We start from the raw sequence: 16,470 nt of genomic DNA, 5'->3' as shown, positions 1-16,470 counted from the left end.
GCCTCAAGCTTAATTATGAATCTTTTCAAGACATTCTGGACTTCCAGTAGTGTGGGGACAGTTTGGGGAAGGTCAAATAAACATGCTTGGATGAGTTTGGTGTGGGAGAACTTTTGGGATGAAGAAGAGAGCCAGCAGATGCTTTCTGACAAAGGTTCTTCTGGATAAAGCAGTGGTGTGCCGTCAGGGCCAGCAAGGCCTTCTCTGTTGGCCTAACATAACCAGAAATCATCATCATAATTAAAGATCAAAGTATTTTTTAATATGCTTTCCTTAAATATCTAAAAGTATTCATATTATCTTCATGTCATATTATGCTCCTTCCAGTGCTGTTGTTTTTAGGTTATAGAGTTTTTATCTCAATCAGAATTTAGCTAGCTTATGTTGCCATGCTGTACCAAATCTGCCCGGGCCTTCAGAATCAACAATGCGGGCAGTGCACACAAACAAACATTTGACAGACAGTTGCGATAGCCAATCAGATCACGAGTTATGGTCAATAAGGCATTATGGCTGGTCTAAGGCAGATATATATTGTGAAGTTATGAGCTAGGTAACATAAGAACTCCATTGCCCAGCATGCCGCAGTAGTGACGAGCATGCGCAGTTTTTGATGAGCACGCTGTGGAGTAAACTTTAAGAAGTCAGCCAACAAGCCTCGTCTGCATCTTTTATGATTAGACAAGACAACACATATATTTGCAAGGCCATTTTCAAGAAGGATATTTAAAGAGAAACTACATCTTGTGAAACCATGTCGGCCAACCCCGGAAGCTCAAATGGGTTCTACTAATTGTGAGTTCAGATATTTTATTTATTTATTTTTTCACGTTTAATATGTTTTTTGCAATTTTAATTTTGACAGTACCACATAAGATACATTTTAATTGTTGATGCGGGTTTATTGACTTCTAAATGCGCCGGAATATAACCCGTTTTGTATACTGTTGAGGTGATTCAATGCGCAGTAGTGCGTAAATGTGTTTCTGTACAGTATTTCTCCAGCAATGGTCATGTGGTGACATAAATTATGGTATTTTGAGAGGTAATCATTGGACACAGGACATCACTGAAGGCCTAGGTGGGAAACGCACGGCCCGCCACTGGGATAAAAGGACCAAAAGTCCCACGGACACACTTTAAAATTTGTTGGAGGATGTTTTTGAATTTTTATTATATTTTTAAACAGATGTAATTCAAATAGAATACGTAGAAATATACGTAAAATTCATACTTGAATTAAAATTAATTAATTTAACAATTATTAATAACCTGCAATTTTGGCCAAATATAATTTAAAAAAATATATATATTTAAAACAATATAGTATATACATTTTAACACGACAATATAGCCAATTTGATTAAAAACAATAACATTTGAATACTTTACATGATGGCTGTATTTCTCAATCATATTCTAAATACTGTCACTATCCTAACATGTTTGTATTTTAAATATCTTCAATGTTCATATAAATAAAAACACAATAAAACATAAATCAATCAGTCACATTCAATCAACACAATTTTTATGAAATAAAAAAAAATAAAAAAATGGATATCATTATGTAATTTCAATATTCAAACATTTAATGTTATTGTTGAAAGCATGACAATAATTGTAATATTTCTTATGAGTTAAACATTTTTCAATATATTAATTAGCCATGATACAATGGCCGAGTCCACCAATGGTATCTTTTATAGAATAAAAAAAATCCTATTAATTCTAATGTTTTAACAATGTACATAGTTTGTATAAAAAAACTAATACAATTAAACAATAAGATAATTATTATCATCATGTTAAAATAATACACAATTTGATGATTATTATTAATAAATATACTTTTTTAAACATTTGTCAGATATAACTTGCCAAAGTGTCTAGACAGGGACAGGCTTAAAAATAAATAAATTAAATAATATTAAAAATAATGAGAATAATACTGTAATAATAATAATAATAGTAATAAATCATGGTTAAATACTTCTGTCCATACAGTGCATCATTACAGTGTTAGTGGTAATAAATTGACTAATCCGTGTAGTGTAGCACAGACTGTGAAAAACACAAAAAAGTGCATGTACTACGAGACGCATGTTTGAACTTTTAGTGGGGTTACTTCCTGTTGGTAAGACTCAGTATTGGGAAATAGACAATAATGATCAATTTATGAGAAATTCAGAACATTTCCAGAAATCATGCGAGTTAGTGGTCTAACCAGAACAGACCAAAACCCCAGTGGAATCAAGTTGGGGCTTCATGGTTGAAATAGTTCCAGTCAATAAACGATAATGTGCTTTGTCATCAATAGAGAAGGGAGACCGCAGGGCTCTGACCTGGTTACCGGGGACATTGATATGGGCCATCAGATCCTTGATGGCCCCACGCAGGTCGTGCAGCAGGTGATGAGGACCGCTCTGCGTGCTGGAGTCCGTCTCCATGGGCTCCTCCAGGGCGCTGAGGCCCTGCAGCCACTGCCACTCCTCCCTGAAACCACACACGCTTTAAAAAATAGATCCTCTTCCTTTGCAAAACGGCCAAAAGGATGCCAACCTGGAGACGTTGTTGTTGTCTCGTATCTTGGTGTGACAGAGGATGTTTGGGAGCTTCTGCGGCACCAGCGCTCTGATCTGCTCCACCGATGTGCACAGCTTCAAGTATCCCAGGTACAAGCCGGGGGACAAGAGCTTCCTGCTTCGTCTGTGATAAGCCAGCTTCTCCTGTGTGCGGGAACAAAGAGCGCTTTGTTGTGTTTTGCTGTATTTTTTACGATGCAGTTCGGTCGTAATAGAGCAAAAGACAAATATTCCAGTGAACTGCGGTTTTAGCCAAAAGGGAATGTTCCGCCATTGTTTGGGAACCACAAGGACAAACTTCCACTGGAGACAATGCAGTATGTGCAACATTGTTGAATACAAACAAAATAAAGTGGCGAATTGCTTCCAGATTGAAGAGTTTTGTAGCAAGGCTATCATTAATGCAATTAACTTCAATAATATGCCTGACTAAGCAACTTTGAAGAAGAGAACATGGGTTGATGATCATTACTATTAACGTTGCATAAGATTTTCATACAATTCAGTTTTCGACTAACATTTCTGTTAGTCTCCGTTACTTTGAGCCGAAGTTACACAAGTACATACTACAGTAGTACCTCAACTTACGAGCCTAATTGGTTATGTGACAGAGCTCTTAACTCAAAACACTTGCATATGTTTATATAATATGTAAATATTACACATATGTTATATTTTATATTGCTACTATGGTACATGTTTGTACATTATACCTGCATTATCCTTTCCATCCTTTGCAACTGAGCTACTGCGTGGAACAACTTCCCTTTTGGATCAATAAAGTTTGTCTAAATCTAAGTCTAATCTCAAATCAACGTCATTCACTGAAATTTATTGAAATTAATTCAATTGGTGCTTGTCCCCTTTCTGCCAACCCCAAACCCCCAAAAGCTGCACAATTATAACATACCTTTTTAAAAGAAATTAAAAAAAAATAGATAAGAAATATTGTACAAAAACAATACAATATAATGTACTGCTAACAACTAAAGTAATTTTATGAAGTAATATAACAATATACATCATTTTCCTTGGAAAGTGGACATCTACAGTATCTCCTTCCAGCTGCTTCTCCGTCAAACACACCATCAGCAGCTTTTCTATATTTTCATGGATAAATGTCCGTTGGCTGGTGTCAGACTCATTCTGCTTCAGTATGGAGCAGACCAGCAATAATACACTCCAACTGTTTCGACAAGTTGGCGACGCGCTCAGTCATGTTTTTGATGATTTCTTTCTTTAGTTCAATGAATATCATCCTCTTCATCTACTCAGCACTGTCCTTCACACTCACTTTATTCCTTGCTATGCTTGGAAAACCAAGTAATGTCCATTCTTTTAATCCATAAGGTAACGCTAGGATGTTTTAGCCGGATCTTATGGGGTTCACTGCGACATTTGCTCCGCCGGCTAATGCCGGGAATGCTTGTAACTCAAGTTTTTGCTTGCAAATTAAAGCAGAGAGAGAGCTCTTATCTCAAAACAATCTGTAGTTGGAGTACCTCTGTATTGTTTCTGCAAAAAGAATGAACCTGATTTACAAACTATAAGCCGTCTTATTCCTATTTAGAGCAGCCTATATCCATAACAAAAGCACCAATAACCCGTTTTCCAAAATAAAGCTCCAATCCCACCATTCTATCCCCATGAGCACGTACATGCAGCGTGATGAGGAGCATGTCCAGAGCGGTGGGTTCCTCCGGAGAGGATATGGACTTGCGTTGTAGCTGCAGTTTGCAAAGCTGCATCCAGCGCACGCCGTCCAGGTTTGGAGACGCGTTCATATCCTTCAAGAGCACCAGCAAGGCATTGCCGTGCTTGTCTTTGATTGGCTCAAAATACACCTGACCCAAGTCTTGCGTTCCCAGCATGCCCTGAGGGAAGTAACACCAGCATGAATACATTGCTAAGTTCCTGGGTGAACGCCTTTTGCAGTCCCACCTGGAGGTGAGCGATTGATTGTAGCATCTTGATGCGCGTCTGCAGAGTGCAGGAACATGACGTCTGGGTGGGATTGAGACACTGCTGCAGCCAGGGAATCTCCTCCCACAAGTAGGACACCTGGACAACAATATCCAAAATGTTAAATAACAAAACTCCTAATTGACGCCTTGAAGGTTGGTGGTTGTCTACCTTTGTAAACCAGAGGAAGTCCTGCAGCAGAGAACTGGAGTAGGAGTCCTCAACTTCCACAATGGGAATCTGGTCCTCAGGGGTCACCAAGACACTGTCATCTCTGTAGAATATGGACGCCAGATATAGACCTCTAGAAAAAACACAGAATACATAATACACAACTGTGACACCATTCAAAGGCTGTGGTTTAATTGGCCCACTTCCATACTTACACTTCAATATGTCTACCATACACCAGGGGTCCCCAAACTTTTTGACTCGGGTTAAAAAAAATAAAAAATAAAATAAAATATATATATATATATATATATATATATATATATATATATATATATATATATATATACTGTATAGTCGAGGTTACTGTGGTTTATCCGTTATACAGTGCTCAATACTGGGTAAGAGCGGAATATACGTTAGATCAGGAAAAAACACAGATGCTAGTTCATCCCTACAAGCCTGTTTCACAGGTTTCCCTGCTCTTCAGGGGATTTTTATGAATTAAAAAAAAAAAAAACATATATATATATATATATATATATATGTCTTAATAAGATTATCCAAAAAATAGTGCTCGATACCGTGGTAGAGCGCAATATATGTATGTGTGGGAAAAATCACAAGACTACTTCATCTCTACAGGCCTGTTTCATGAGGGGTTCCCTCAATCATCAGGAGATTTTAAAATCTCATACATATATATATATATATATATATATATATATATATATATATGAATTAAAAAAAAAAAAAAAATATATATATATATATATATATATATATATATATATATATATATATATATATATACACAGGTAAAAGCCAGTAAATTAGAATATTTTGAAAAACTTGATTTATTTCAGTAATTGCATTCAAAAGGTGTAACTTGTACATTATATTTATTCATTGCACACAGACTGATGCATTCAAATGTTTATTTCATTTAATTTTGATGATTTGAAGTGGCAACAAATGAAAATCCAAAATTCCGTGTGTCACAAAATTAGAATATTACTTAAGGCTAATACAAAAAAGGGATTTTTAGAAATGTTGGCCAACTGAAAAGTATGAAAATGAAAAATATGAGCATGTACAATACTCAATACTTGGTTGGAGCTCCTTTTGCCTCAATTACTGCGTTAATGCGGCGTGGCATGGAGTCGATGAGTTTCTGGCACTGCTCAGGTGTTATGAGAGCCCAGGTTGCTCTGATAGTGGCCTTCAACCCTTCTGCGTTTTTGGGTCTGGCATTCTGCATCTTCCTTTTCACAATACCCCACAGATTTTCTATGGGGCTAAGGTCAGGGGAGTTGGCAGGCCAATTTAGAACAGAAATACCATGGTCCGTAAACCAGGCACGGGTAGATTTTGCGCTGTGTGCAGGTGCCAAGTCCTGTTGGAACTTGAAATCTCCATCTCCATAGAGCAGGTCAGCAGCAGGAAGCATGAAGTGCTCTAAAACTTGCTGGTAGACGGCTGCGTTGACCCTGGATCTCAGGAAACAGAGTGGACCGACACCAGCAGATGACATGGCACCCCAAACCATCACTGATGGTGGAAACTTTACACTAGACTTCAGGCAACGTGGATCCTGTGCCTCTCCTGTCTTCCTCCAGACTCTGGGACCACGATTTCCAAAGGAAATGCAAAATTTGCATGGTTGGGTGATGGTTTGGGGTGCCATGTCATCTGCTGGTGTCGGTCCACTCTGTTTCCTGAGATCCAGGGTCAACGCAGCCGTCTACCAGCAAGTTTTAAAGCACTTCATGCTTCCTGCTGCTGACCTGCTCTATGGAGATGGAGATTTCAAGTTCCAACAGGACTTGGCGCCTGCACACAGCGCAAAATCTACCCGTGCCTGGTTTACGGACCATGGTATTTCTGTTCTAAATTGGCCCGCCAACTCCCCTGACCTTAGCCCCATAGAAAATCTGTGGGGTATTGTGAAAAGGAAGATGCAGAATGCCAGACCCAAAAACGCAGAAGAGTTGAAGGCCACTATCAGAGCAACCTGGGCTCTCATAACACCTGAGCAGTGCCAGAAACTCATCGACTCCATGCCACACCGCATTAACGCAGTAATTGAGGCAAAAGGAGCTCCAACCAAGTATTGAGTATTGTACATGCTCATATTTTTCATTTTCATACTTTTCAGTTGGCCAACATTTCTAAAAATCCCTTTTTTGTATTAGCCTTAGGTAATATTCTAATTTTGTCACACACGGAATTTTGGATTTTCATTTGTTGCCACTTCAAATCATCAAAATTAAATGAAATAAACATTTGAATGCATCAGTCTGTGTGCAATGAATAAATATAATGTACAAGTTAACACCTTTTGAATGCAATTACTGAAATAAATCAAGTTTTTCAAAATATTCTAATTTACTGGCTTTTACCTGTATATATATATATATGTCTTAATAAGATTATCCAAAAAATAGTGCTCGATACCGTGGTAGAGCGCAATATATGTATGTGTGGGAAAAATCACAAGACTACTTCATCTCTACAGGCCTGTTTCATGAGGGGTTCCCTCAATCATCAGGAGATTTTAAAATCTCATACATACATACATATATATATATATATATATATATATATATATATATATATATATATATATATATATATATATATATATATATATATATATGTATATGTATATATACCGTATTTTTCGGAGTATAAGTCGTTCCGGAGTATAAGTCGCACCGGCCGAAAATGCATAATAAAGAAGGAAAAAAACATATATAAGTCGCACTGGAGTATAAGTCGCATTTTTGGGGGAAATTTATTTGATAAAATCCAACACCCAGAATAGACATTTGAAAGGCAATTTAAAATAAATAAAGAATAGTGAACAACAGGCTGAATAAGTGTACGTTATATGACACATAAATAACCAACTGAGAACGTGCCTGGTATGTTAACGTAACATATTATGGTAAGAGTCATTCAAATAACTATAACATATAGAACATGCTATACGTTTACCAAACAATCTGTCTCTCCTAATCGCTAAATCCGGTGAAATCTTATACGTCTAGTCTCTTGCGTGAATGAGCTAAATAATATTATTTGATATTTTACGGTAATGTGTTAATAATTTCACACATAAGTCACTCCTGAGTATAAGTCGCACCCCCGGCCAATCTATGAAAAAAAAACTGTGACTTATAGTCCGAAAAATACGGTATATATATATATATATATATATATATATATATATATATATATATATATATATATATATATATATATATATATATATATATATATATATATAGTCGAGGTTACTGTGGTTTATCCGTTATACAGTTATTCTGAGTGCAATGACGTCACGTTATCGATGGAAAAATGCATCTTTAGACAATATGATTTGCCTGAGCGGCTAGGAGACACTGAGAGTAACAAGCGGTAGAAAATGGTTTAGAAAGGACAGATTTAAAACTTTAAAGCATTTAGCCAAAACTAGTCAATACTGCAATGATTACATCAAATTACATCAGGACTTTGAATATGACCAATGTATAATAAACGACTGGGTATCGGATTGATACCCAAATTTGTGGTATCATCCAAAATGTATCTAAAGCCTTCAAATGACAGAAGAATAAGTGATTATTACATTTTATCAGCGGTGTAGATGTAACATGTTACAACAAATAAGCAGATATTAACAGTAAATGAACAAGTAGATTAATGATCCATTTTCTACCGCTTGTCCCTCATAATTTTGACAAAGTAATAGAATGAGAAACAACACAATATGTTACTGCATAAGTCAGCAGACAAAATAGTAGCCTTTGTTTGCTAACTTACAACTAAAAGTGAAGTTGTGTAGTATGTTCACTATGTTATATAATGCCAAAATTGTTCTTTGATTGCAATTAGGAACGTATATTTAATGAGTAACAAGATTTTTTTGGTTCAAATAAAGTCAATAATGCCATTTTTTGTGGTACCTTTTATCTAGAAAAGTATCGAAAAGTAACAAAATACATTGTGGTATCGGTGCCAAAATAAAATGTATTTCATATAATTCTGTATATTTCGGTATAATATATATATTTATATATATATATATATATATATATATATATATATATATATATATATATATATATATATATATATATATATATATATATATATACATATATATATATATATATGTATGTGTGGGAAAAAAAATCACAAGACTTTCATCTCTACAGGCCTGTTTCATGAGGGGGGGTACCCTCAATCATCAGGAGATTTTAATGGGAGCATTCGCATACCATGGTTTATATAGGGCACAGAGTGGGTGGGTACAGGCTGGCCTAGGGGCGTGGTGATTGGCTCATGTGTTACCTAGGAGGTGTTTCCGTCTATGGCGGCATGCTGTTACAATTTCGCTGCGCTTGTTGAGGGATGACAGGTCTGGACGGTAAATAATAAACAGTTTCTCTTTCAAGCATAGGTTGCATCTTTTATTACCACTATTGTAAGGTGTGCTGGATGCAAGAATTTGCCATGTTATTGAATATTCAACATTATTGTCTTTGAGGTCCCAAATGTGTTTGCTGAGTTCTGTGGTATTTCGCAGAACTCAGCAAACACATTTGGGACCTCAAAGACAATAATGTTGAATATTCAATAACATGGCAAATTCTTGCATCCAGCACACCTTACAATAGTGGTAATAAAAGATGCAACCTATGCTTAAAAGAGAAACTGTTTATTATTTACCGTCCAGACCTGTCATCCCTCAACAAGCGCAGCGAAATTGTAACAGCATGCCGCCATAGACGGAAACACCTCCTAGGTAACACATGAGCCAATCACCACGCCCCTAGGCCAGCCTGTACCCACCCACTCTGTGCCCTATATAAACCATGGTATGCGAATGCTCCCATTAAAATCTCCTGATGATTGAGGGTACCTCCCCTCATGAAACAGGCCTGTAGAGATGAAATAGTCTTGTGATTTTTTTTTCCCACACATACATATATTGCGCTCTACTACGGTATCGAGCACTATTTTTTGGATAACCTTATTAAGACATATATATATATATATATATATATATATATATATATATATATATATATACACTTGTTGGTCACAAAAACATTCATGAAGTTTGGTTCTTTTATGAATTTATTATGGGTCTACTGAAAATGTGAGCAAATCTGCTGGGTCAAAAGTATACATACAGCAATGTTAATATTTGGTTACATGTCCCTTGGCAAGTTTCACTGCAATAAGGCGCTTTTGGTAGCCATCCACAAGCTTCTGGTAAGCTTCTGGTTGAATTTTTGTTGTTTCATCTGACATGGACAAAGATAAGACATTCTGGAGGAAAGTTCTGTGGTCAGATGAAACAAAAATAGAGTTGTTTGGCCACAATACCCAGCAATATGTTTAGAGGAGAAAAGGTGAGGCCTTTAATCCCAGGAACACCATTCCTACTGTCAAGCATGGTAGTGGTAGTATTATGCTCTAGGCCTGTTTTTCTGCCAATAGAACTGGTGCTTTACAGAGAGTAAATGGTACAATGAAAAAGGAGGATTACCTCAAAATTCTTCAGGACAACCTAAAATCATCAGGCCGGAGATTGGGTCTTGGGCGCAGTTGGGTGTTCCAACAGGACAATGACTCCAAACACATGTCAAAAGTGGTAAAGGAATGGCTAAATCAAGCTAGAATTAAGGTTTTAGAATGGCCTTCCCAAAGTCCTGACTTAAATGTGTGGATAATGCTGAAGAAACAAGTCCATGTCAGAAAACCAACACATTTAGCTGAACTGCACCAATTTTGTCAAGAGGAGTGGTCAAAAATTCAACCAGAAGCGTGTGGATGGCTACCAAAAGCACCTTGTTGCAGTGAAACTTGCCAAGGGACATGTAACCAAATATTAACATTCCTGTATGTATACTTTTGACCCAGCAGATTTGCTCACATTTCCAGTAGACCCATAATAAATTCATGAAAGAACCAAACTTCATGAATGTTTTTTGTGACCAACAAGTATGTGCTCCAATCACTCTATCACAAAAAAATAAGAGTTGTAGAAATTATTGGAAAGTCAAGACAGCTATGCCATTATGTCCTTCACAAGTGTATGTAAACATTTGACTACGACTGTATATATATTTATATCTAAATTTAAAAATATTAAAACCTGATTTGAAAAAAACAAATCATTTGACATGACATCAGCAATACTTTAAATACACGTCTGGGGAAAAAAAAAAAAAAAAAAAAATTAATTTATTTATTCCACATTTAGCCAGGATATGGATTTACAATATAGTTCCACAAATAACCCAAACAACACAGCAATTAAAATCAAATTTACCTTTTCAAGCTTTTCACAAATTTGCTGGTGGGTTGAAAGAGGTGACGCAGGCTTTTGGACACCGAGTGTTTTCTGCCTTGCGTCGGCGCTTTGCACTGTTCTGTAAGGACAAGAAAAAGACTTTTAGTCGTCTGAATAAAAGCGATTATGTGTGTGTGTGTGTGTGTGTGTGTGTGTGTGTTTTCTCTCAGTGTGACAAATTGTGCCATTACTGCGAGCGTCTGTAGCCAATGAATACCCCCTGTCCTGACTTGACACATCTCCTGCGGTGACAGGCTGTTACCTAATTGACAACAAACCTGACACGTCCAACAACACGCTCCAATGTTTTTTGACATTTCGTGCGCTCCGGTGGCACGGCACCATTTGACAGCCCGGAGCCAGACTATGGGCCTTGAGGGAACTACTAGCCTTCCACTCCCTGAGGGACACTAACTTTGTGTGCGTGTGTTTACCTGTGCATACTTGAGCTGCTGGAGCATGGCACGTCTCGAGTTGTAATAATGTGTGTGTGTGTGTGTGTGCGTCTTAACCCCTCGCCACTCACTGACAGGGAGGTCAGTTAAGTCTGTGGGGACATGTTTATTTTTAGTGGGCCTTCGGGGAGAGAGAGAGAGAGAGGGAGGTGTGTATGCATGTGTGTTTTATGCTGTCGGTGAGATAACGCACCTCCCAACTCATTAAAAAAAAGCCCGCGGAGATCTCCCACCCCCTCCCCAGGTGATCTTACTCTCGCCCCCCCCCCCCGGGCCACTTAAAGTCAATAAATCCCCTCATTCAGCAGTCCTAATTTTCTCTTCAGGTGGACAAGACGAGGCGGAGTAAAAACAGCCCCACTCACGAGTGCTTGACACTGAGTAAGACAGACAAGTAGGGCTGACTGCTGGGGTGCCAGTGTTAGTCAAGGCCTCTTTCACAGTTTAATTAATTGTGTTTGGACAAGGGGGGGTTGGGGGGGGGGGGGCGCCGGGCGGCCATACATGGACATGCATGCACTTGGATAGTTGTGCATGTATATGTGTGTGTATGTATATGTATGGACTGTACTGTAGACAGGCCGACTGGCGGGCTGGGAGGGCGTGTGTGTGTGTGTGTGTGTGTGTGTGTGTGTGTGTGTGTGTGTGTGTTCTTGTATTTCTACCCTTCTTGAGACGTCAACAAGGAAAAGTACCTTCCACATCAGGACCGGTGAACAAGTTAGGACCGAAATCATGGTCCCAATACGGACAACCATTGCATCCGATAGAGAGCCAAATACTAGAGTCCGTGAACATTGCTCCAAAGTCAGGATTTTTGGTTGATTCAATGTAACCTGACTCTCGCCAGACCCTTGTAGTTCGCTGAGCTCCACACAAGGGTCTGGGATCGAGGGCAATGCAAACTCCTTCAAGATAGCAAATAAAAGAATGAACCGATCAGGATTGCCGGGCGGCCATATGTAATAGTGTGATGTTGTTGCGCTATATTATGAACTAGACAGGGTGTTATATTTTATTTTGAAGTATCGCTTTTATTTTGAAGAACCGGATGTCCGGTGCGGGAAGTGTCTTTGCTGTTTTTTCGATTGCTTTACTTCGTCTTCCTTCGGACTTTTGAATGAGAAGGTAATAGTTCTTCACTGCTCCGTGTTTCTTCATATTGTAAATATTCTTCCTAAACGTTCCTAGATACTTGAAAAGTTAACCCAATATAGTTGTGGGTACAAGTGATGTGTTGTTTTGAGTATTTTTTATGCACAATTTCGTTTATTTAGACGTAGAGCGTCGACTGTGTGAATTGTTTGGTAGTATTTACGCATGGTATTTACATCACACAGGAGCAGATATCACTCCGCCAGAAAGTTGAGACCTGTGTGTGTGTGTTTCATGTTTCCAACACAGGTTGCCAATAAATACTGAACCGACGGCATGGTGAAGTGTCTTTTGTTTTAAAAAATTACACAACGCAAAATAAGACTCACTACACATACATGGACATGCATGCACTTGGACATTTGTGCATGTACATGTGTGTTTATGTATATGTATGGACTGTACTGTAGACAGGCCGACTGGCGGGCTGGGAGGGCGTGTGTGTGTGTGTGTGTGTGTGTGTTCTTGTATTTCTACCCTTCTTGAGACGTCAACAAGGAAAAGTACCTTCCACATCAGGACCGGTGAACAAGTTAGGACCAAAATCATGGTCCCAATACGGACAACCATTGCATCCGATAGAGAGCCAAATACTAGAGTCCGTGAACATTGCTCCAAAATCAGGATTTTTGGTTGATTCAATGTAACCTGACTCTCGCCAGACCCTTGTAGTTCGCTGAGCTCCACACAAGGGTCTGGGATCGAGGGCAATGCAAACTCCTTCAAGATAGCAAATAAAAGATTCGCATTGCCGGCAGTAAGTCGGACACGTTTCCGGTGAGGGTTGGACTCCGCCAAGGCTGCCCTTTGTCACCGATTCTGTTCATAACTTTTATGGACAGAATTTCTAGGCGCAGTCAAGGCGTTGAGGGGATCCGGTTTGGTGACTGCAGGATTAGGTCTCTGCTTTTTGCAGATGATTTGGTCCTGATGGCTTCATCTGGCCAGGATCTTCAGCTCTCACTGGATCGGTTCGCAGCTGAGTGTGAAGCGACTGGGATGAGAATCAGCACCTCCAAGTCCGAGTCCATGGTTCTCGCCCGAAAAAGGGTGGAGTGCCATCTCCGGGTTGGGGAGGAGATCTTGCCCCAAGTGGAGGAGTTCAAGTACCTCGGAGTCTTGTTCACGAGTGAGGGAAGAGTGGATCGTGAGATCGACAGGCGGATCGGTGCGGCATCTTCAGTAATGCGGACGCTGTATCGATCCGTTGTGGTGAAGAAGGAGCTGAGCCGGAAGGCAAAGCTCTCAATTTACCGGTCGATCTACGTTCCCATCCTCACCTATGGTCATGAGCTTTGGGTTATGACCGAAAGGACAAGATCACGGGTACAAGCGGCCGAAATGAGTTTCCTCCGCCGGGTGGCGGGGCTCTCCCTTAGAGATAGGGTGAGAAGCTCTGTCATCCGGGGGGAGCTCAAAGTAAAGCCGCTGCTCCTCCACATCGAGAGGAGCCAGATGAGGTGGTTCGGGCATCTGGTCAGGATGCCACCCGAGCGCCTCCCTAAGGAGGTGTTTAGGGCATGTCCGACCGGTAGGAGGCCACGAGGAAGACCCAGGACACGTTGGGAAGACTATGTCTCCCGGCTGGCCTGGGAACGCCTCGGGATCCCCCGGGAGGAGCTGGACGAAGTGGCTGGGGAGAGGGAAGTCTGGGCTTCCCTGCTTAGGCTGCTGCCCCCGCGACCCGACCTCGGATAAGCGGAAGAAGATGGATGGATGGATGGATGGAACCGATCAGGATTGCCGGGCGGCCATATGTAATAGTGTGATGTTGTTGCGCTATATTATGAACTAGACAGGGTGTTATATTTTATTTTGAAGTATCGCTTTTATTTTGAAGAACCGGATGTCCGGTGCGGGAAGTGTCTTTGCTGTTTTTTCGATTGCTTTACTTCGTCTCCCTTCGGACTTTTGAATGAGAAGGTAATAGTTCTTCACTGCTCCGTGTTTCTTCATATTGTAAATATTCTTCCTAAACGTTCCTAGATACTTGAAAAGTTAACCCAATATAGTTGTGGGTACAAGTGATGTGTTGTTTTGAGTATTTTTTATGCACAATTTCGTTTATTTAGACGTAGAGCGTCGACTGTGTGAATTGTTTGGTAGTATTTACGCATGGTATTTACATCACACAGGAGCAGATATCACTCCGCCAGAAAGTTGAGACCTGTGTGTGTGTGTTTCATGTTTCCAACACAGGTTGCCAATAAATACTGAACCGACGGCATGGTGAAGTGTCTTTTATTTAAAAAAATTACACAACGCAAAATAAGACTCACTACACATACATGGACATGCATGCACTTGGACATTTGTGCATGTACGTGTGTGTGTATGTATATGTATGGACTGTACTGTAGACAGGCCGACTGGCGGGCTGGGAGGGCGTGTGTGTGTGTGTGTGTGTGTGTGTGTGTGTTTGTGTGTGTGTGTGTGTTCTTGTATTTCTACCCTTCTTGAGACGTCAACAAGGAAAAGTACCTTCCACATGAGGACCGGTGAACAAGTTAGGACCGAAATCATGGTCCCAATACGGACAACCATTGCATCCGATAGAGAGCCAAATACTAGAGTCTGTGAACATTGCTCCAAAATCAGGATTTTTGGTTGATTCAATGTAACCTGACTCTTGCCAGACCCTTGTAGTTCGCTGAGCTCCACACAAGGGTCTGGGATCGAGGGCAATGCAAAGTCCTTCAAGATAGCAAAAAAAAGAATGAACCGATCAGGATCGCCGGGCGGGAATTCGTAGATACGACATAGCGCCGAAGCGACCGTTTGATTCAAACAACAATGGCGGCACGCAGCGAGGAGTCGTGTGCTGACATTGATTCTGCTATTGCAACTGTTTTGTCAAATCTATCGAATATTAATTCTTTAAAAGTTGAAAAGAGAACGGTTTTGAAGGCATTTTATTCGCATGCTTTCTTTGCACAAACGACATCGATCGTCTCCTGACATTGCTACGTTGTTTCAGTAAAAGTTCTCTAACTTTTCGCTCTGTCGTTATCCGATATGTCGGCTGTTCTGTTTTGGATTTCGCAGCGACGCTCTCATCAGCGTCACGGGGTTGATTTCGATGTGAGTGGTTGAAGTAGCACGTCATTCAAGATAACGGACAAGTGGTTTATCCAATCACATACAATGAAATACATCTCCTATTGAGAAGTCCCAGATCCTTGTGTGGGGCTCAGCGAACTACAAGGATCTGGGGAGAGTCAGGTTAGATTTAATGTACATACAAAAGTAAACATTGACAGGTGCAAAGGCAGCAATATATGATAAAACAAGACAGCAGCTAAAGAAGGAGCCAAATATTAGAGTCTGTGAACATTGCTCCAAAGTTAGGATTTTTGGTTGATTTAATGTGCATACAAAAGTAAACATTGACAGGTGCAAAGGCAGCAATATATGATAAAACAAGCAAAAGAAGGACTTCCCTAATCATCCCCCCCCCACAAACCGCCAGGTGAACAGCTGACTTTACGACTTCCGGTGCTGACGTAAGACAACCCGCGTCCCATATGTGACCATAGGATGAACAAATACACTACGGTACTAAGACTATAGTGGCCATTAACAGTTATCTTCTACGGCTGGGTTGCCCAAAGTGCGGCACAAGGGCCATCTGTGGTCCGTGACTCATTTGTCATCGGCCTTAAGCACATTACAAAAAAACAAAAAATAAAGATCTCATTTGGTGGCGAAATCTTTTATCACAATATTGTCAATTTTTGTTGTTGTTCTTGTAAAACAGTGACATTTCTTGCGT

At 39.8% G+C, this 16,470-nt stretch overlaps 1 protein-coding gene across 1 annotated transcript in view; it reads right to left on the bottom strand.

Annotated features, from left to right (window-relative positions):
- ankfn1b (ankyrin repeat and fibronectin type III domain containing 1b) overlaps nt 1-16,470 on the bottom strand; it is a 247,154-nt gene that overhangs the window by 46,250 nt on the left and 184,434 nt on the right. Inside the window, exons 10-15 of the mRNA XM_061967684.2 lie at nt 11,068-11,167; nt 4,719-4,851; nt 4,527-4,646; nt 4,244-4,459; nt 2,563-2,729; nt 2,346-2,496 (exon numbers count right to left, since the gene is read on the bottom strand). Of these exons, the coding sequence (XP_061823668.2) occupies nt 2,346-2,496; nt 2,563-2,729; nt 4,244-4,459; nt 4,527-4,646; nt 4,719-4,851; nt 11,068-11,167 (887 nt within the window). The remainder of the gene's footprint in view (nt 1-2,345; nt 2,497-2,562; nt 2,730-4,243; nt 4,460-4,526; nt 4,647-4,718; nt 4,852-11,067; nt 11,168-16,470) is intronic.

Source organism: Nerophis lumbriciformis, linkage group LG11, assembly GCF_033978685.3.
Source record: "Nerophis lumbriciformis linkage group LG11, RoL_Nlum_v2.1, whole genome shotgun sequence".
NCBI classification, from domain to species: Eukaryota; Metazoa; Chordata; class Actinopteri; order Syngnathiformes; family Syngnathidae; genus Nerophis; species Nerophis lumbriciformis.
Note: the sequence above shows the minus strand (reverse complement) of the source record. Positions and strands in the feature narration are given on the sequence as shown.